The 21,268-nt window shown below is 41.0% G+C and overlaps 1 protein-coding gene across 2 annotated transcripts in view; it reads left to right on the top strand.

Moving 5' to 3' along the window:
* grid1a (glutamate receptor, ionotropic, delta 1a) overlaps positions 1-21,268 on the top strand; it is a 222,878-nt gene that overhangs the window by 148,567 nt on the left and 53,043 nt on the right. For both annotated transcript variants that reach the window (XM_030106855.1, XM_030106854.1), the window contains exon 4: positions 3,140-3,345. In XM_030106855.1, the coding sequence (XP_029962715.1) occupies positions 3,140-3,345 (206 nt within the window). The remainder of the gene's footprint in view (positions 1-3,139; positions 3,346-21,268) is intronic.

Here is a 21,268-nt window from a genome sequence, read left to right as displayed (position 1 = left end):
GCAGAGAGTGGAGAAGGCATCAAAGTCTTTCTTTCACTGTTCATATTAAACGTCAGTATAACTGATCTCTCAACACTGTGCTGTCATGAACTTGGATTGTGTTTCATTTTACTACCCGGTTCAGTGTTATGAGGTCTGACAAAAGAGATTTTATGATCCCACTGACATGACTAAACAGATGCCTTCCTCTGCATCTAAATACACATTTACCAATACAGATACCGACCGGGCACTTCATTAGATAAATCAGTTATTGACGGAAACTCAGTGTGTTCAAGCTTATCTGTTCAAATCAAGCATGTGAGAAGGGAAAAGAAAAGGTGATTTAGTTGACTTTGGTTGCTGGTGCCAAACCCGCTGGTCTGAATATTTCAACTACTGCCGAGATTTTCACACACAGCCATCTCTGGGCTTTCAAGAGAATTGTCTAAAAAAGAAAGAAATATCCAGTAAGGAGCAGTGGTACAGACCAAAATGCCTTGTTGAAGCCAGAGGTCAGAGGGGAATAGCTGGACTGGTTCAAGATGATAGAAAAGAAAAAGATAAAGCGAATAGCCTCTGGTTTACCAGCGCAATATGCAAAAGACCATCTCTAACCGTGCAACATTGTGAACCTGGAAACTGATGGGCTGTAGCAGCATGAGACCATGCCGGGTTTCTCTCCTGTCTCATAAGAACAGGAAGCTGAGGTGATAATGTTCAGTGATCTTTCCTTTCTATGATGAGTCTAATTTTCTGCTGGTCGGGCCAACATTGATCATGATCGATATGAAAGCTGAGATCCATCCTGAGGTGTTTTTCTTGGTACACTTTTGGCTAATTAACAGTCACTGACTATTGCTTAATTTATGCAGTTTACCTGAGTAATGTTGACCATGCACTTCCCCCTTTATGACCACAGAGTATTGAACTGATGAATGCTTCCAGAAGAAAACGCACCATGTCGGGAAACTTAAACCACATCAGAGTGTTTTTCTGAATGTAACGGCGGGTTCACTGAATTCAGAAGGCCTTCTCAGTCACCAGACTTCATTCAAATGACAATTTTTGATTTTTGGGATGTAGTGGAAGAAGATACTGGCATCGTGGATGTTCAGCGCAGGAATCCACAGCAAATATGCAATGTTGGCACAATGTTGAATCAGAAATTTGGATCACAGTGACTGAACAGAAACAGAGAAAAGATGATCATCTCTGTTAACTTGTGTGTGTGTGTGTGTGTGTGTGTGTGTGTGTGTGTGTGTGTGTGTGTGTGTGTCTAAGCAATTATATAAACGGAAGTATTTAGTTCTAAGAGTGTGTTCTGCCCTTTGGCTATATTTTCCAATGTAGATTTTTTTTAAATTATAAAAAGAGGACATTGTGGGTCACGGCATTTATAGCCCATTTGTCATTTTAATAAAAGCCAAACACACCCGCCCCTATATATATTTAAATAGATAGCTAGGGATGGATGAAGGAACAGAAAAATAGCAAATTCAGCTACACTAAAAAAAAAAAAAACAGTCTGGCTTTACAGATTTTTTTCTTAATGTCATGCTTTAAAAAATGATTAGAGACGTACCCAGGCAGTTTAGTTGTACATAAGTTGAGGCGAGGTCAGTGTCAAGTGCAGTGAGCTGAGGTAAGATATGAATGTATGAATGAAATGTATAAATGTCGAATAAACCAGAGAGGAAAGTCTAGACCAGAGCCAAACAATGCATCTCAAAAATATAGAAACCAAACTGCAATGGTAAGGAAAGTGAATTTGTTATTAATGTACAAAATGCATTTGTCCTCTAACTAAAGGAGAGATTTCCCAGAGCTTTTTACCATTGTGTTCAAAATGCACCACTGAGGGAAACCATTCCAAATTGGGGACAAAAGGAATTGTGTGTGTGTGTGTGTCTGTCTCTGTCTCTCTCCATTTCTGTGTGTGTATGTGTGCAAGGAAAGACTTTTCAAAACATTCCACAGTAAGAGTTTGGCCACGCTTCAAAATGATGAATGATTTAATTTCATGTTTTGTTCTGCCCTTTGAGCAGTTTTACTCAGAAAAGATTCCAACTGCAACTGTGAGTATTTATGCTGCCCCCAAAATAAATTGCAACACTACAATTTCGGGAAAAAAAAAAAAAAAAAAAAATCAAACATTGCATCTAATTCTTATGATTTGTTTTCCACGGTACTTAGTCATATTGCTACCTCAGTTCGCTCCAAGGTAGAGGCTGAGAAATGGGGAGCGATGTACCATTGCGTTGCCTCTGCTTCAACCTGGTCACGGGTTTTCTTTCTGGCCTGATTTCCCGTTTTGGCCTTGAGCACTAGAAATATGTGAAGTTTCCTTTTACATATCTTCTCAAGAAAGCTGTGACACATCTTGACATTGTGCGCTTATGCATGCATGTGCGAGTAGTGAATTGGTGTATCTATAGCCCGTTTGCCTTTTCTTGACTTTGCGTATTCTATTATATATTCTCAGCACTTAAGCGCTGGAGCAGTTGATGACTCATCAAACCTTCAGAGATCCAACGGGGGAGAATTTACCACACTCACACACACACACACGCAGGAGCATCCATTGGGGATCAGGAAGGCAGCCTGGCCTTAACAATTTTGCCTAACCTCTCCTTAACAATGCAGCATGACTTGGCACACGCTGGGCAGCTGTTCCCCCGGTGACTTCAGGGATTGGTGCACTTATTGCGAGTGCTCCGCTGCACATCACCTTTGATTTGGGAGTGCAGCGCAGGCTTTTTAAAGTGGTTTCCTGTATAGTGAACGCCGACACACACACAAATCTCTGGGGACATCAACACCTGCCTGCAGTCTCATATCCTGTAACCCCCAGGAAGCAGAGAGACAGGGCCGCTTGTTGTGTTTTGTCACGCTTTAGAACAGGAGCACGCAACGAAACCTGCCTTGAAGCCTTTGGAACGAAGCCTAAAAGTATAGAGTGGATATGCAGGTGTTGAAAGTGCATGTTGTTTACCCACGATTCTGATTAAATTCTCCAGGAATAAAACATCGTGTAAGACAGCCCATGCCTGAAGTGTTATCCTTTCTCCATCGCTCTGCTCGTGTGTCACTGCCCATGTCACAATCTCATGCGACTGTTTTTTTTTTTTTTTATTGTTTTTTCCTCCGCTTCCATCAGATATCCGTGGCTTACAAAGCTTCATGGACCAGGCATCCCGGCAGGGTCTGGACGTTTCCCTGCAGAGGGTGGACCGCAACGTCAGCCGTGTGTTTACGGACCTCTTCAGCACAATGCGCACGGAGGAACTTAACCGTTATCGAGACACCTTACGGCGGGCTGTGCTGCTCATGAGCCCTCGAGGAGCCCAGGGTTTCATCCATCAGGTAGGTCATACTGCTTTTTGTCTTTATTTCACAAAAGCGAGGCAGTAAACAAGCAATTAAATAAATTATAAAATAAAGCTCTAAGCTCTAATGGCGCACTGTCTCAAGAAAGACAGCATCCCAAAATAATTGCGTAATGGAGATAAACTGCCTAACTCTCATCACCCAAGTGACCTTTCCCTTCAAAACTGATGAAAAAAGATCCACAGGCCTGCTTTGCACCTGCTTTGAGATCTGACACCACCCAAAGCAGATGGCAGGGATCAGACTCGAATGTGTTTCACCTTTGATGATGAGTTGGCCAGAAAAGAAACAATATTCCGCATCAAAACTCGCAGGAACATCTCCGGACAGCCAAAATGTTGTGAGCGCAATAAAAGATTCATTCATTTCTCAATGCATTGCCTGAAAAGGCAGTTTTGAATCAGCGGCGCTGCATATGACCTCAGGCAAAGTAAAAAAAAAGTTAAAGTAAACTGTACGCAGCCACAAAGGATCTGTACCTTCCTTAGCACAGGCCAGCGGACACCATCCGGTTTGAGAGGTTTTACTAACCTGTCCTGCATTTGCACTTTTCACAGCAGCTTTGCTAATTATAGCAGGTGGAATCAGGGGTTTGTGTGCTGAGGAGAAAGCATCGTTTTCCCTTTCATCTCACCTTGCAAAGTTCACTGCTTAATTAGTTACCCTTGTCTTACAACATTTTAAAGATGACACAGCTCTGTTAAAGTATCAAGCAGGTTTGTCTGTTTTTCTCATTAGGACTATTAGAAGTGGAGGATTTGCTCCAGACCTTCACAAGGTTTTTCTTCATAATAGCCACTTGGTCGAACCATGTTGAATTATTGTGCGGTGTAGAGCTTTGGCATTGTTGGAGATTAGGCATGCGTGGCATTGGCAATGTTGGAGACAGAGAAAAATATGGCAACATAAAAGTGAGCTGAGTGGCTTGTTCTGCCCAGCAAACACATTACAGTCGGACACTTAATCTTCAGCTCATCTGGCAAGGACAGTGAAACACTGATTACAAAAAAAAAAAACATAAAATAAAATACACCAAAGACTGTCCAACCCAGAAGAAAAATGTGGCCCTCAATCGGACTGATAGACAAAGAAATGTTAGTGGCATTAGATAACACAACATGTGTTATCATTTTGTTATTTAAAAAAAAGAAAAAAACTGAATCAGAAAATATGCCACGTTACTCAATATTCTTTTAAATCATGTCTGTGAAGAGGAGCAGTCCTCAGTCAAACTCACTTTGATATGTCGCTTTGCTCACTATTGAACTCATTTCGACCGAGAATGTAACTACGAAGACAGCCAATATGATATGTATTTCGATCATACAGAAAGTGGCTGATTTTTTTTTTTTCTGCCCTTTTATATTTGAATGGATATGATCGCGATGTTTCCAGAATGTTCCTGTTCAGCAGTGCGGGTGCACACATCTTTAAAGTTACCTTCAGTGTGAACAGGGCAACAACAGCGAACCTGGCTATTATGTGATTGTCTGGATAAAAGAAATATTAGTATATGCATTTTCATTTCAGCCTCCAAGCTGGCTTCATTTTCTGTCACAAATGCTCTGCACCTGGTTGAAAGGTTAAAACATAATTGACCAAAAACACACAAGAGTGACTACACCTTATTATTTTAATGTTTTTATTGTTTAAGAGTAATTACCTCAAATGAGGAAACCCCTTAGAAGAAGAATAGATTTCGAGTTTCATAATAGCTGCTTACTTACTAGTATTGTTTGCTAAGTGTTACATATTATTAAGGACTTGTTGCTTGAGAAATAAGAGAAATTTTAATAAAAAAACAAAACAAAACAAAATGACAATTGTTTTCCAGGCAACAGAAGGTGTGAAATGTCTCTGCGTAGGAATCAGATCAGCGAAAGAAGCACTTTATCTTTTGTTCTTACAGTTTGCCTATTTCCAGGACACCATGCTAGATTTTTTTTTTTTTTTAGTAGAAACCTTTTTCATATTTCCTTCAATAAAAGGTGCCTTGAAAGACTGAGCCTTTGTGCTGAGTGATAACTTTTCCACAAGCCACAATAAGCACATTTATCCATGTTTCTTGGTTAAAGATGAGACAGAGTTGGAGAACAGGTAGAGTCCGTCAGAAAACCTTGGTTGATGTTTTGGTTTGGTCTAATAAAGAAATCCTCAGAACTGTATAGATCCATATCTTTTACTTTTATTGCTTTTGCACCTCAGCTTTGCTTAAAGATACTGGAGGATAAGAGAGAATCCCTCTGAGATATGTGAAGCGACCATGCTCTTTATACTGAAATCCAGTTGCTCACATGAAATCAGCGAGGTATTATGTGCATGGCCTAAAGCGTGTACAACTCTTACCGTTTCAAAAATATGGTATGAAGTCTAGACCATCTCTGTATTTCCACAATTTTCTGCATTGAACAATTCAACCATTCAATCTATTGTAAGCAAATATCACAATTTAAAAAAAAAAAAAGATTAAAATTGCATTAGATATAAGACTTTACATTCCGATTAGCTTTTTGTTGGTTTCCTGCTATTAATCTGAAAGTGAAGCATCAACAAATAAATCTCAGGTTGTGAATACACTCCAGCTTTCAAGTTTCCTTAATGGCGTACTGCTTTGATCTTCTCCTGTGTGCCCATGAATCCTCCTTCAGTGCCGGCGCTCGTGCACGTACCTGCATGCATACGCTCGCTCTGCCGGAGACACTTTCCCTTCACATAAGATCTCATTTAATTGCAGACAATTACATGCCTTATTTTTACCTTTATACAATTAACATAAGGCATCTTTGGGATGGAGAATTAAGCACGAATTCACATTCAGCGCGGCCCCGGTCGCTCCTCTGAATATGTTAATACATTAGAAGTGGGAGAGATTTGTATATTCATCAAAGCTTCATTAGTATCTCGGTGACTGTTGTCACGGAGTGTTCCCACTCCTTGCCAGAGGACGCAAAAAATGTAAATATGCTCAGATTCAGAATGGAGAATGAAGATGAGGCCTTGGGGAATTGGGTACTCAGGAAATGCAGGATCAAAAATTTGTCACTGTGATGTACATATTAAAAGAATGTGGTCAACGACTCGCCGGGATTAACGGTTTCAATCATCTCAGTGATGGGTGCGTGCCGGTGTGAAAATGTGTGGAGAAGCAGTGGAGGTGCTGTTTACTTCAGAGACCTGCTCTGTTTCAGGCTGTTGCTGACTTTGTCGTCAGTGTGCTCCAGAGTTTGTTGAGCTTTCATTATTATTGTGTCCTCTGCTCTGCTGTACCCTGTTCTTATTTATTCTCACCGCACACATACATGGCTGGGTTATTGAACAGGCTCTGAGGAGTGTGGAGAACAACTGCAAAGAGATGCAAAACAGAAACCAGATACACAAAGTGTACAGAGATCCAAAAGGACTTCAGTGAAAACCGAGATTATTACAAACGGCCGAAGATAAAGGCTAAAGGGCCACAAGGAGAACCACGATAATTACAGAGATGCAAAACAACTACAAAGATGCCCAAGACAACTGCAAAGAGATACGAGATCACCACAAAGAGATAATGTAGCAATATAAAAAGACCCCAAAGGGCTATGAAGAGATGCACCGCAGCTACCACAAGGCACAAGACTCCAAGAAACAGGTTCAAACTATACAAAACAGACATGCAAGCGGACTGTAAAATGCTGGAAAACTCTCCAAATCGCAACAAATGATCTGTCATATTTTGTTTACTTATAGATGAGCATAATTAAATATCTCACTTTGTATTAAGCGTATTAAAGGGCGTTTTCGGCCACACTGACTCTTTGTAGCCCCGGCCACATAAACTTTGTTTCCATGCATATGAATCAGCAGAAATCACACATTCTTTTCTGATCTACACTATTCTTAAGCTGCTCTATTTCTTTCATTTTCCATCACGAGTCACTTGTCACTTGTCCTGTCTCCTCTTGGGCTGCAGTCATTCCTCATGCCATGAACAAGCCGCATATGTCATTGACAGTGACTGCGGTTTTTTACGCCGCAATCTCGGGCGCTTGTTTTCTCTCGGCGAGACAGTTGCCATCTCGTCTCTCGTTCACTTCAGGAATAAGAGGATGTAGCGTCTTGTGTCAGTTTCAGTGTCGCCTCGTTCCTGACACCCAGCCACTGTCTGTTCCTTTGAGTCACGCAAGCCTTTTAGAAGGCCGTGAAAGTGAAATTTTAAGCATTCAATGGTCCTTTTTCTGCGTCCTTGGATTGTATCTGTACGCATTTGCTGAATCACTCACTTAAGATGATGCACATTTAGGTGCAAAATCTGACACATTTTATGAGTTACCAAAGTCACTCACCAATTAATTGTCAAAGGAGAAGCTCCAAGCTATATATCTTGGAGACACCCGAATTAGATTCTTGGCTCTCTGAGCTTGGGCTTTGAGACATAATCATTCATTTCCACCAACACTGATTAAAATGCTTTAAGCAACTGGAATACCTGTATCGAATGTGAACTGTGAAAATGACTAATGCGCCTTTATAGTAAAAATAATATCCGCTTACCTTAAATATTACACTGATGCCAGCATGTATTTGCTGTCTTATCTTCTCAAAATGAGGAAGGTAGCGACTAACTCTAACTCGCAGTTATGGGCCTGGGAGAAGTTTGATCTGACATTAAAGAAATGGTGTTTTTTTTTTTTCTTTTTAGCCTCTGTAGCACTTTATGCTGCTATTTTTATGGCGGTGGCCTCCTAAAGTTGTTGATGTGAGAGAAAGCAGAATAGGTGGTGTCAGCTGCCATGCCAGCTCCGCGGGGCAGTTGATGGATTGAGCGGAGGGGCAGGCTGAGGTGTAGCCCGTGTGCGGCGCCTACACCGAGCTCCGAAAGTGACAAGCACTGCTGCCTGCTGCCAGGTAACGTGAGAGGGAGAAAGAGATGCCGCTCAGGGTGGCAGCGGGGTTAAAGGAGGAAGACAGGAACAGAGAGAGAGGGAGAGGCAGCCCGCAAACAGGAGGTGCACAAAGGCAGCGGGAGAAATTAAGGACAGGAGGGAGATGGATGTAGAAAAGAAAGGTCAACAATGAGAAAGAGATGGAAAGCTACAGAGGGCTGCTCCGACATAATAAAGCAACTCTGTATGAAACCGTAATGGTTGAGTTCTAATGGAAGGGATGGGGCCGTGGCAAGACAAAAGGGAAATGTGTTGAGAGTCTGTGTGCTCCGCGATGAGCACTATCCATTGAAACTGCAACCATGTAATACCAGGATAAAAAAAAAAAAAAAAACAAATAGATAGGACATGTTAAAGTAATGGAGTTGGGCAGCTTTAAACATTTTTTTAATTTATCACATGACATATAAATATTTCAATCTGACATTAAAACAGATGGAAACAAAAAAATTGATATTGATGTGAAAATCTGAGAATCAAAGGGTCAAAGTTGCTTCCAGGGCAAAATCACAACTGCAAGATAATATAAAACATGCAAAATCATCCACACAAATACCACAAAGACCGTATAACTCAAAACTCCCTGGAAAAGCAGCATCATTCCTCCTTCAGCACATTTCTAATGATGCACTTAAATTCAGGGACAGATAATAGTTTTCACAGCTTGAGATCTCTTCAAAAAACGTTCTATGACCAACGCACAGATCATCAAAGGACAGTTTTTCTACATTCTGCTCAAACTTTGGCTACATTGAAAAGTAGATCAATACAACTTTACCTGAATCACCGACATCCAGATGGTCACAATATGAATTACTGACATGAAGCCCAGAAAATTTCACAATATATTTCAGTTCTGCAGACATGGTGGTTCTGTCTCAGTTCGTAAAGGAGGTCCTCTTCAAATCCCAAGAGCATTGTATTCAGTTCTATCTCTATTTCTGCCTTGTCTGTGTCAAAATGCCCTGAGGGGAAACACTCCAGGTTGCATCCATTGGTGGGAAAGCAACTTGCTTGGCAGCTGTCGCCATTGGTGTGCATAAATGTTTGCCAGTATGCCTGAGCTTTTAAAGTGCATTGAGACAAATGATTTGATTTAAAGGCAAAGTCAATTTCCTCTTCTACAGATTACATGAGAGGGATTTATGTTTTCGGGCAAGAATGTCCAGCTAGAGTCTGAGATGAGTTTAGACAGAAATGGAAATTTCTCCTGACTCAACTGTGCCATTGCGCCACAAAGCACCTGTCTTTGTACCCAAACATGATCATTATTCAGCTTTGTCACAGAAAAGCAGATGTCCTCAATCTGTCACACTCCTTTTTTTTTTTCTATATTGGATTTCCCAGCTTGGATAAAAGCTGTGTTTAAAGTAAATACGCCCTTTAGTGTCAGTGGGGCTCCATTTGAACTGCCAAACACTTTAAGACTTGCAGTTGTGACCTTCACCTGCCAGACTCCTGGTTGTGGATTGCTTTATTTCACTTTTAAGTTGTTACTGGTCCCCTTGAGTATTTTTGCCTTTTCTTCACGGACCTTCATTTCTGCCAACAGACACATGTTGTTCAAGACCAGAATATTCATTTCAAAGGGTACGAGGCAATATAAATGCCACCACCGAGTGGATATACTGGAGCTGTTTGTGTACTCCTTCAAGGTCTTATCTCCTGTGCAGAACTGAGGCATAAAACTTACTTTTTACTCGGTTGACCTATCCCAAAATAACTCCAGCAGAGCACAGGAGATCTGGTGTGATGCTTAAAGTGATTTATTTCAATAGATAACTCGGAACATATTTCCTTTTTGTCATCTCTCTTTTTTTTAATTTACGAGTGACAAATATTCAACAACTGCACAAAGACGAAAATGCTGTTTTCTCCAAAACCAATGTGCAGATTCACTTGTCAGCCTTTGAGGCCATCAGTTTCTGATTAAACACGGACAATTGTGACACTTCAGTTTCTGACGCGATAAACACATTTGCCCTTGCTATAAATTGTGATGTGATGCCAAGGACTCGTCAGTCCTATTGTCACCAGCGCGTTGAGGATGATGATTTAAAAGCAGCCCACTCTGACATGCTATTATGGGGTGCTTTGGAAAAAGATAGCCGTGGTGACTTTTCTTGTTGGGAAAATTTAGTGCCGCTAACATGACAACTTTGTGAGGCACGACACACACACACACACACACACACACACACACACACACACACACACACACACACACACTTCTCTCTTTACCCATAAGCCTCTCTTGACTGTAAGCTTTCACTGTATCTATAGCAATTATTTCGTCAAATTAAGTGTCACAGGTTGAATAGCAGTGTGTGGGGGGTGAGAAATTAAAACAAATGTTTTGAAAAAATATGTTTTCTTTAATTTTCAGGTGACAGGTTTAAAAAGAAAATCTCATGAATTGCTTTTTTTTTTTTTTTTTTTTTTTTTTTTAAATGGCACTGATTGAAGTTTTATATGCCACTTTTCTAAAACCAAATATCATTCCATTTTGTTGGCAGCTGCTTTCTATGTTATCAAGCTGTGGCGAAAGTCTAAAACCATCTTCCACCTTTAGCAGCTCTCAGCAAGAAAAGTTAATAACCTTGGTGTCTGGACTGTCTTCATTTCCTGCACCCTATGCTTTCTGCTTTGCCTACTTTTTTTGCAGTTTTCCTGCAATTTTTTTTTTTTTTAACCGTTGCTCTGGATTTTGACAGCATTTCTTATTTTCACAGATGACACATGTTAAGATGAGATGTGTTTATCAAAATAAGAGTTAGTCAGCCTGATTCTAGTGGATTGGTCTCCTCTCGTCGTAAAACAAAAATAATTCCAGCATGCAGCACAGTTGTGTCTTGGCGCCTGCACTTTCCCTCTCTCCCTCTCTCCGTCTTCTCTCCCTCTCTCGGATGGAATAAAGCTGGCCATGACCTGGAAGTGTTTATCGCAGCATGATTCATTAACCTGACACAGAGAGCATGGTGTTGGTGCAGGGGAGCATAGTACTGGCACAAACAACATCCTTTAGGTTTGTGCACGCACAGAAGGAAACCCAGACACATGCACACCTTCTCAGCGTCACTCCTCACTCCTTCCCCAGATCTATCACTGCCAGTTCAGTCTACACCCCCTCCCTTAGCGCTAATGAGTGAGGCTGGCAATAATTAAAAAGCTCCAAAAAATACTGCTAGGACTGATTTTTTTTCCCCCTTTTAAAGATGATATGAAAAACACTTGCAGCCAACCAGAAGATTGAATTACAGCGACTCCGAATACCAATGAAGGCCACTGCTTGGTACCGAATGAGTGAAATCATGTGAAAAGTTCAGGTAAATAAGCTCATGGTGTTGTCGATCAAAGCGACACATAAGCCAAGGCTACTACTTTACAGCGAGAGAGCGCATCCTTAATAGAAACAGATCTCGACTGTGAAGCATAAACAATAATCTCGACTGTATGAAAAGAGTCGAGGTGCATTTGGAACGTGCATTTCACGTTTTTAATTATCCAATGGATCAAAAAACTAATGAGAACGATTCTCCCGTTCATTATTTAGAATAAGTGACCGTACATAAACAATTTTAAAACTTATTCCTGTTGTCTCTGGATGTATAACTATTGTCTAGATGTAGAGCTATGGGACAGTCACAGCAGACATGGAAGGTTTGTCACCTAGCTTGAGTGAAAATATGATAAACTCTCAAACTTCTTGCATTTGACTCCCTTTGCCTCCAAAATGTTCATGAAATTAAGTTAAATGAAATGAGGTCAATTGAGATATATTGAAAATTATCGCTCTCATGTGGCTTCGGTGTGGAAAACTCCTTATCTGAGATGATCTCTTCTATACAGCTTAATGTGGTTTCCACCGAAGATGGAGTGCAAAGCGCCGAGCTGCTTCAGATGGAAACACTGATATTGTGTATAATGGCCATGGATCACACTGAGTTCGTCGATGCAGCTTTGCCTGGTGTGAACCGGGGATTAATGTTGCATTTGCAGCTTCTGTTGGCATCCCTAAAGAGAGAAAAAATAAAGTTGATCCTTTCTACTGCTAATATATGATCAGATTGACACAAGCGTGGTACATAACTGGCAGTCAGATCTAAAATCTGATACTGGCATTGCTATTTGTACCTGGATATAGTGACTGGACACTTTATTCAGTAAACTTTCACAATCTTTTGTGACACTGTGCCATAAATCCACCATGGATTTTGTATTTGTAAAGGTAATAGTGCCACATTTTGCAACAGTCTTAGGCTGGATCGCTGCCCCTCGCCTGCAGGTTTATGTGGCCAAGTTGATACAAACCAAATCATCATGATCCGTAATGTAACTCAGCACCAATGCAAACTGCATTTTAAATGTTGATTAAAATCTCTCTGATTATTACTTTTGCGAAGACTGATGTACTGGATCGCATTAGATCGTGCATGAGCACCTAATGAGGTGGCCAGTCGGTGTATGTGGGAAACGGAACGGTTAAAATGATCTCATCTGCAGTTTAGAACTGCCGTATGTCATTGAGAATTCAGTTTATGCTGCTCTTGTGCACACTCAGCCAGTCGCATGGCCGTAAACTCAATTTTGCTAATTTATGCATTTATTCTTCGGGTTCGGAAAGCTGTAATTTTACTTAACCACGGATACAAAGAGATAATAGGTTTTGACACTGGGTTTGTGTAATAAGTGGTTAATTTTACAGCTCTTGTTAGAGTTACCTGATGGTGTTATAGCACAGAAAAGTGCCCTTTATTCCAAAAACTCCTATTTTTTTTAATCAATGCCTCAGTCCTCCTCACCTTTTTTTTAATGGTTTTTACAGCAGAGTGCACAGAGAGGAAATCAGCTTTACCCTTTCTAAAACGTGATGAGAATTATGTTTATGCCTGAAAACTTGACAGCGAGTTATGAAGACAACTGAGTGTGACAGTGACCTTTGATGCTAAAACCCAAATAAAGGTACAGAGGAGCGCTTCAGAAAAAGTTTTCTTGGGGTGATTCTAACCTGCAGTGAATCGTTTTCTCTTTCTTCACCGAAAATTAAGTCAGGTTACGTTGTGACTTCCAGTTGTTTGTGTTTGTTCTGATGTGTAAAATAGAGTGAAAGTGTGTTGTAGCTTCTAAATAAACCAACGTCGTGTTGCATAGTGATCATTCTGTTTGCTTTCTGTGTCAGGAACAGGGAATAGAAAGGATATGAGTTGACACATGGAGTGGTTAACCAGCACCAGCCACTGGTGACTGGTATGAAGTTGTCAGAGCTCTGTAACCTCAGCAGTTGTTTGTTGAACGGTGGAGGTGAGAAGGTGTGTGGAGTTTATCTCGCTCACTGTCTGCTGGTGTTGCTCCCCTCTGGCTTAACGCTCCCACCTCTGGACCCCTGTCCTCTTCCCCTGACCCTCGGTGCTGCTCCTCTATTCCATTTTCCTCCCAATAACAGCATGACAAATTGAGGCTGCCAGAAAACGATCTATCATTGTCCTACATCTCATCCTCCGCTGCCCTCTGTTCCCTCCTCTTCTCTCTTTTTGTCTCTCTTTCCCCTTCTGTCCCTGTTACAGGACATTCCCTCTTTTCCTCTTTGTATTATTCCCATCCTAATGGTTTCATGTTTTTCTCCTCTCTACACTGGCACTTTATCTTTCTGCCCTTGCCTTTTTTTGTTTCTCTTTTTATTTTTTTTGCTATAACCTCATCTCCTATGGTGCGCTCTCTTATTGCACTGTATAGTTTTATCTGTGACTCCATTTCTCTTGCTGGGTTCATTTCTGCTCACCCCCTCTCTACAAGCTTGTTTTCTTTGCTAATATTCTCCTTCCATTTGTTTTGCCATCTTTCCGTTAGCCACATAAACAGGTACATTATGCTTTAGATTTATGCACTCTTTATGCCCGCTGTAGTAGTTTAGTAATGTGAAAATACTCACAGGAGAAACATACTGGGACTCACTGCAAGTGTCATTTTGCAGTCTTCGTATCCTCTAAATGTGTACACGAATCCCGTCCCGGGCCTGGAGCGAAGCAGTTTAGTTGGCCGTGACTAAATTTAGCCACTCCGTGGATCTTCTCTCTAACAAGTCCCATGTTTTTTTATGGCGCGTGGGGAACCTGTAATGCAGACAGTGAAAATATTAATTGCTCTGCATGACGAATAAATGCTACAGTTTGTCAGGTGAATAATAGATGACTCCCCCCCTCTGTCTGTGATCAATTAATGGAGCCTCCCAGGAGCTTGTGCGAACAGCGTTCGGTGACATTCAGCAACCGTGACTATAAAATATTCAGGATGATTTTGCCTACGTGCACAATAGGTTCCCTCCTCTGAAACTGCAGCACGGTGTAACAAAGTAGTTTAGCGAGAAATCTAAATAAAACCATTTCATGGCCATATCTCACGGGTGAGGTGAATAATCAAGAGAAATTGTTGTATACCCAAACTCTGGTATTAAAATTGAAACCGGGGCAGTTGGCAAGCTCTTTACTTGATGGATTGTTATTACTTGCACCAGTATGAATCATCTGCTGAAGTTAAAGAGCTTTTCATAAATAATTTGCCTTTTCATAAGTAATGCTGGAGCATTGAAACAGCAGTGTATTTGAGGTGATCGCTTATTCCCTGCATTAATAAATGCTAAAAATGAGGGGAAGGGTCCTTGAAAGGGTAAATCTGGTGTTGCCGATGGTGAAAGTCGTCGTGATAAAAGTGATCATCCTTGCGATAATGAGCACGGTGATGAAAACGCTGGACGATCAAGCCAAACTCAGCCGTTTTGTTTTCGTGTGACAAGAGAATGAAATATTGAAAAGATCCTGGTTTGGAGCACAGACCTCTCCTTAGTTTCTGTATTTCAGTGGCAGTGCCCAAAACGCATTCCTGCACTGACAGAGAGTGATAAACTTTGATTAATGTTTGTGATTATGAATCATGCTTACCATTATTGAAACAGTAAACCTCTTGGGCAGTTTTTATTTCTTCAGGAGGGAGAACGGTTAATCTTGTAAAAAGGTACCCAGTGAAGTCTATCTCATTTATCTGGTGACCTCTAGAGTTATACATAAGTGTCAAGAGTTCTTTAAATAGCAGGGCTGCTCATGCACAGCCAGGTTTTTTTTTTTTTTTTCATTTTCTTTTTTTTTTTTTGTTTCAGCAAGTTCAGCTCCCAGAAGGATCGGAGCCCAAAGGGCAACTGATTAGCATTTCTTTAGTGTGTTCGTCTGTGTCTGATTATTATTTTCACTGTTGTAGAATCATTTCAGCAATTTCTAAACTCTTTTTCTTTGCTTTTTTTTTGTGTAACTCATATCCTTGTTTAATTGGAGGAGTCATAACACAGCTACTTTGTCTGTATACGTTAATGGCTTTATCTCTCTGTATAGTCGTCTCCCTGAAGCATAATATAAGATGCAATTATACCAAAACTCCACAATATTGTCGGAAAGTTCTGTCTCTGTGAAATTGTTGCTGTGGGCTCAGGATTATTGCCCAATTCCCAAATGGCGTACTCAAAATACAGTACGAGTTATAAGGGTAATTGCAAAGCCAACCACTTGGAAAACAAGTACTGTATTGGTACCCAGCACGCAGCCTTTCACAGCCCCAAAGCTCTGGAGAAAATGTTCAATTAAAGTACAGCCCCGGTGGAAAGAATATTAATACAAATGCCAGTTCAGGTGTCCTTTCATTCCCTTTCTCACCTGATTCACTTGCCTGGATTTACCTTTTCACCATATAGATAGGTTACCGTCCGACATGTGGACAAGCACATTCATTTATCAGGATATCTAAATTGCAGGTCTGAGTTAAAAGATATAGACATTTAGGCCTGTTCACATGTGAAGATGTGCTGAAGTTGTTATACATGGAGGGTTTTTAATCTGGAGTCAAAAAGGTACATTGCTGTATTTATACTATGCCTAAAATGAAAAGAAGATCAACTTGTATAAAGCGGCTTCATTTGCAATCAGCAGAATAGCTGCTCCTTTATTTCCCTTTGTTGCCAAAGGCTTATTTCCATTATACATGAATTTGAATACAACAATAAACTTTTCATTTTCGTTAGTTTTCCTGTAACATCGAGCATTTTCTTTTTTCATCTTGTTTAACATCTCAAAAGAATATAACTTTCCACGTATCTTTAATTATGGGGTTATGAATACTTTTCTAATCATTTAGTCATCAAGTGCTTCACAGCACAAACCTGCTGTTCGGAGAAAAGCCTTTCCCATAAACCTGTGGGGGTTTCATAAGGCTCTGAGTGATTCTGCAATTGCATTAGTGGATTTGCATCGCATTGGGAACATTGTGTGAAATCTTTAACTGACTTTGAGTTAAAAAAAAAAAGGAAAAGAGATAAAAATCCCAAACGAAGGCAGCACTCATGATAGAATCACTGTAAACGTGAATGCATAAACGAGCAGCGATTTCACACCAAAACTGTTGCGGGATTCATTATGCCGACTCGTGCCGGTTATCTCCCGTTTCATTTAGGTGCAGTTTGGATCTGATTTAGACTTTATCTCGTCAATCCTCCCGTTTAATTCAAGTCTTGAGCATTGTACAATTGGACTAAATTGGAGAGGGCACTTTTTCTCCTGCTTCCATCCATCTGGCCCTCTAAACTTTTGTTCACCTTTCTCCCAGAGGTGATGCCTATGGCTTTCACGAAAGCCTTTTAACTCGAACAGACACACACACGCTCTCACCAGCATGACCCAGCAGGTCTCTATGGTGCTGTAGTCAACCACTGGCTGTGTGACTGTGGCTCTGATTTCATCCAGAGCAGATAAAGAACCTGAAGAGTTCACAGGCCTCCCAGGCTTGACAGGAAATAGGCAATTGCTTTTTCATTGCCGCCATAATCAAGACCTTCCCACAGAGCAAAAAACGTAGTCAGAGTTGGAACAGAGAGGTGGCTGAAAAGTAGTTATTATCCAAAAGCACACAGACTGGATGGCATTTAAGTAAAGGTTTTCCTGCCCTTTCTGCTTTCCAGAAGAGTTACCACCCACCTTGTTCAAATGCATTGGATTACAAAGATTTTGACAAGCACGAATGCCCCCCCCCATCATGGTCTCTCTTTCCTGCGAGTCACTTTACTATTTTTTTTTTTTTTTAAAGTTCTTCCCTTCAACTTCTAGGGGTGTGGTGCAGTGATTTGTGCTCATTAACAAAGTTGAAGTAAGGAACCAATTTGTAGTTTTATCTCTTGTGGACTGCATCCCACACACGGTGGCTCATAAAGGCCGCTCCAATTGGGCAGTGGGGCTTTAACTGTTTCGCTGATGTCTGTTGTGAAGGTCACCGAGGATTACGATCAGATAAAAAGTCAGTCCAAGGGCTTTAGAGAATCTTTAAAGCATTTCCCCAGGTGGCACATACATCTTTAATTATTTGTGTTCAACTAAAAGTATCTTTGACTGAAATTGTGCATAGTTGTGTCTAATTGATGATCAACACTGTTTTGAGAAAATATAAAGCTTTCCGTGTTATTACATTGAGCAGACCACACGCTTCAGATATGGTTTTTCAAAAGAGGACGTGGCAGCCTCTTTTGTTGTGACCATTTTGTGTAATTACAGCCAACCAATTAAGGTGGACATTTCAAAGTGTTTGGAGATAACTGTCGCAGCGTTTCATTAAAACATCTTTGTAAGCGGCTCTTGAGACTTTTCTGTTATGGCTGTAATCACTCAAGAGGTTTACATAATATTCTTTTCATATTGCTCGATGAGTGTCTGAGCAATATTAGTATGCTGAAATACATGCTGTCAAAAAAAAAAAAAAAAAGAAGAAGAAGAAAGGAAGCACGAATCGAATAAAGGATCATCTGATTGTTAAACAAAATGTGACACAAACATCGAAAGAAGCTGTGGCTGCATATTAATCACAATTTATACTGTAATGTGCTTCCCTCTCGGCTTTGAGAGAACCAATGAAGCATGCAGTGAAGCCTGATGAGAGACGCCTTGCAGGGGAAAGGTTAGAGTAGTGCCGTGAGGCTTCGGGGTGTGTGGCGGGGCGGGGTGGGGGGGGGGGGGAGTGGAGTGGATGGATGAAGAGGAGAAAGTCTGCTGTCCAGGATGCCCTGTAGAATCTCCTCAAGATCCTTCTCTCAAACAGGCCTTTTCAGCCCCCTATTCAAAAAGCAGTAATTGCATCATTTTTCAAGCCCCTTGCCTCTGTCTGGCTGTGAAGCTGGCCCCATTAATCAAACTAATGGAGAAGTAAGTGATTTCAAAATATAGGCTTTGATCATGCACCCCCTATCCTCTCCCACGTCTCCGCCTTCTCCTCAGCTTTGGGAACCCCTCTCCTCCCACCCTCCCATGTCTTTCCTTTCCCACAGCCTTCCCCGTGCACTTCGCTCCGTACTGTACAAAATAAAGAAAGGTTACTTGAGTGAAAGATGAAACTTCGTACAATTCCCCTTTCAGGCTCCCCTTAATGTATGAAAGAGCTCTGCTTTTGCACATCCCGGCGATGCTGCGGCTCTCCACCTTGATTAGAGTCGACGTTCAGTGCAGCCGAGGAACCAAACCGCGTGTGAGAGGTTGGGAGAAAATAGTCGCTCTAAAATCATTGTGGCCTATTAACAGGCAGTATGTCCCAAAGAGTCACAGTTCAGACACATTTATTGATCTTGATGAGACAGATTAAATTAAAGTGCTCCTCAGGTGTATTGAAAAGCTTGTGCCAGCCATAAAGCAGTATAACCATTACTTGAGGCCGCTACCAGAGCGCGCTGGCAAATTAGATACCTTCCTAGCAAAGGCATAAACCACAACTTACAAGATAAATTCTCTCTGTATCTCTGATGCAACCACAGTAGTCAAAGGAGGGTAGGAATAATTTAAAAAATGCTTCATTTACAGTGTTTTTTCCTAATTTATTGTCTGTATAGTTGCAGTCTATTCAAGCTTTTCTCTAATTGCCCCAGGATGGGGTTTACTGGAAATCCATGTCTCAAAAAGTACTAGCAGCGCTCAACAAGTAATTTTAACAGTATGCATGTTCTCCTCGGCCGATCGTTTCATTTACAATGTTGATTAAACAAACTGTACCAAAAGATTTTGTGAAACAAACGTCTTAAGAAGTTCCCTCTGTCTGGTTTTTTCTACTCTATTCTATTTCTTGGCAATATCTCCCGTTGTGTCATCACCACCGCCTCGTCTTTCTTTCCACGTACAGCGAGCGTTCATGGCTGTCAGCGCCGCTTGGCATTAGCATGATGTGAAAACTTAAACTTTCACACTCCCACTCTCCCTAACACGTCTTCTTTCCCATGGTGTTCAGAGAAGACATACCTCACCCTGTTCCGCAATAATTAGGATGAGACTCATGTTCATCTTTGGCCCCAGCTGGCCTCCTGCAGTTACCTCTCATGCTCCCACTTTTTCTTTTTTTTTTTCCCTCCCTTTATTTATCTGCCCACTTGTCTTGCTTACTTGCGCCTAATCAGGCAGAGTTTGGTGTGCAGGAGCGATGTTTTTACCTTAACCTTTGATACTCGGCAGCGTGAAAAAGTTCTTGATTCCTCTGAAGAGGAGAAAGAGAGTATGAACGCAGGGCCATTAGGCACACTGCAGTGATTTATAAAATAGCCAGAGTTATACGTGTTTTTTTTTTAAGAGAAAGGAAAACACTGGTACCATGTACCCAGTATGCCTTTTTGTCATTTATTATGGCCTCAGTTTTTTGTGTTTTTTGTTGTTGTTGTTTTTTTCCGCCTCAGCCTCTGTCTTCACAGCTCTACACTTCAAAACATCCCTGTTTACTGCACTAAAGATTAGAGGCGGTGTGAAGTAACTCTTTTGTAGTATATTAAGGGAAAAAAATGGCATCAAGCCATACAATCCAAGCCTGAGTACTGTTATGAGAATCGTGCGTCACTATCAGCTCATCCTTTTATTTTGCAGGCAAAAGTATGAGTGAGATGTATATCTGCACAAATGGACCATACCTGTCTGAGCCATAAGCGTCACCATTATTGTGCATAAAAGCTTGTCTAAATATATATATTATTGTACAGAGGCAAACAGAGCACAATTCAATGTTCCCTGATCTTTTTTGACAAACACATTATATTCACTTGGCTGAGTGTGAGATGTATATTAGTGTTACAAAATGCAGGCCCGTTCAAGCTCACCAAAAAAATGCATAAATAAATATCATTTGGGTGTGCATGCGGGTAAAGGGATAGTCAGAACAGCACTCAGTCTGAGAGATGCAGAATAACAGACAGTCAGATGACACTCGGGGATGGACTTATCTGGCGTTTATATTATTGGAAGGTCAAATGAAACTCAATGTGGTGATCGGCCGCACCTGCCAAGTACCTCCAAGCATAAAGGAAGAAAGTGAAAGACCAAGTGCTCTCATATACTGTGCAAAGTGTACAGTTGTTACCCTGAGATGACATTTTCCAGAGTACATTTTGTGTATTTTTAGTTGATCTTGTTAATGTGTTAAAAAAAAAAAAATACTACTGGGTGCCAGGAAGTTAGAAAAGCATGCAGAAAGTACTTGCTCAGTAGGTACTGCTGCTTTTTTGTACATGTTGTCACGGCGTTCGTGACTGACTCTTAAAACTCTATTTTACAAGTGTTTCATCAGCGCTGTCCTTCGTGGCCTCACACGCTGCATTACCTTGATGCAGGTCACCGCAATTAAGTAGACGGACCGCCCGGCATTTATAAAATATGTAGACTTAAAGAGAGAGTTAAAGGAGTGAAAAACAATGACAAGGTGTGGATGATGTGCTGTAGAATCTTGTCTGACGGAGTCCTTTTCATCTTGTCTTGACTAAGCTTGTCATGTCTTAATGCCACCTTTTGGGGTTTTTTTTTTTTTTTCCCAAGTTTCTCGCCACACTTTTGTTTTCACCTTCCTTTCCTGGCTGCCTTTTGTGAGCAGTGACTTTGAGGTCTTTTCAGCAGCGCAGTATGAAAGCGCAGCCCGAAGCAGAGATTACAGGA

Source organism: Salarias fasciatus, chromosome 13 (assembly GCF_902148845.1).
Source record: "Salarias fasciatus chromosome 13, fSalaFa1.1, whole genome shotgun sequence".
Taxonomy (NCBI): domain Eukaryota; kingdom Metazoa; phylum Chordata; class Actinopteri; order Blenniiformes; family Blenniidae; genus Salarias; species Salarias fasciatus.
Note: the sequence above shows the minus strand (reverse complement) of the source record. Positions and strands in the feature narration are given on the sequence as shown.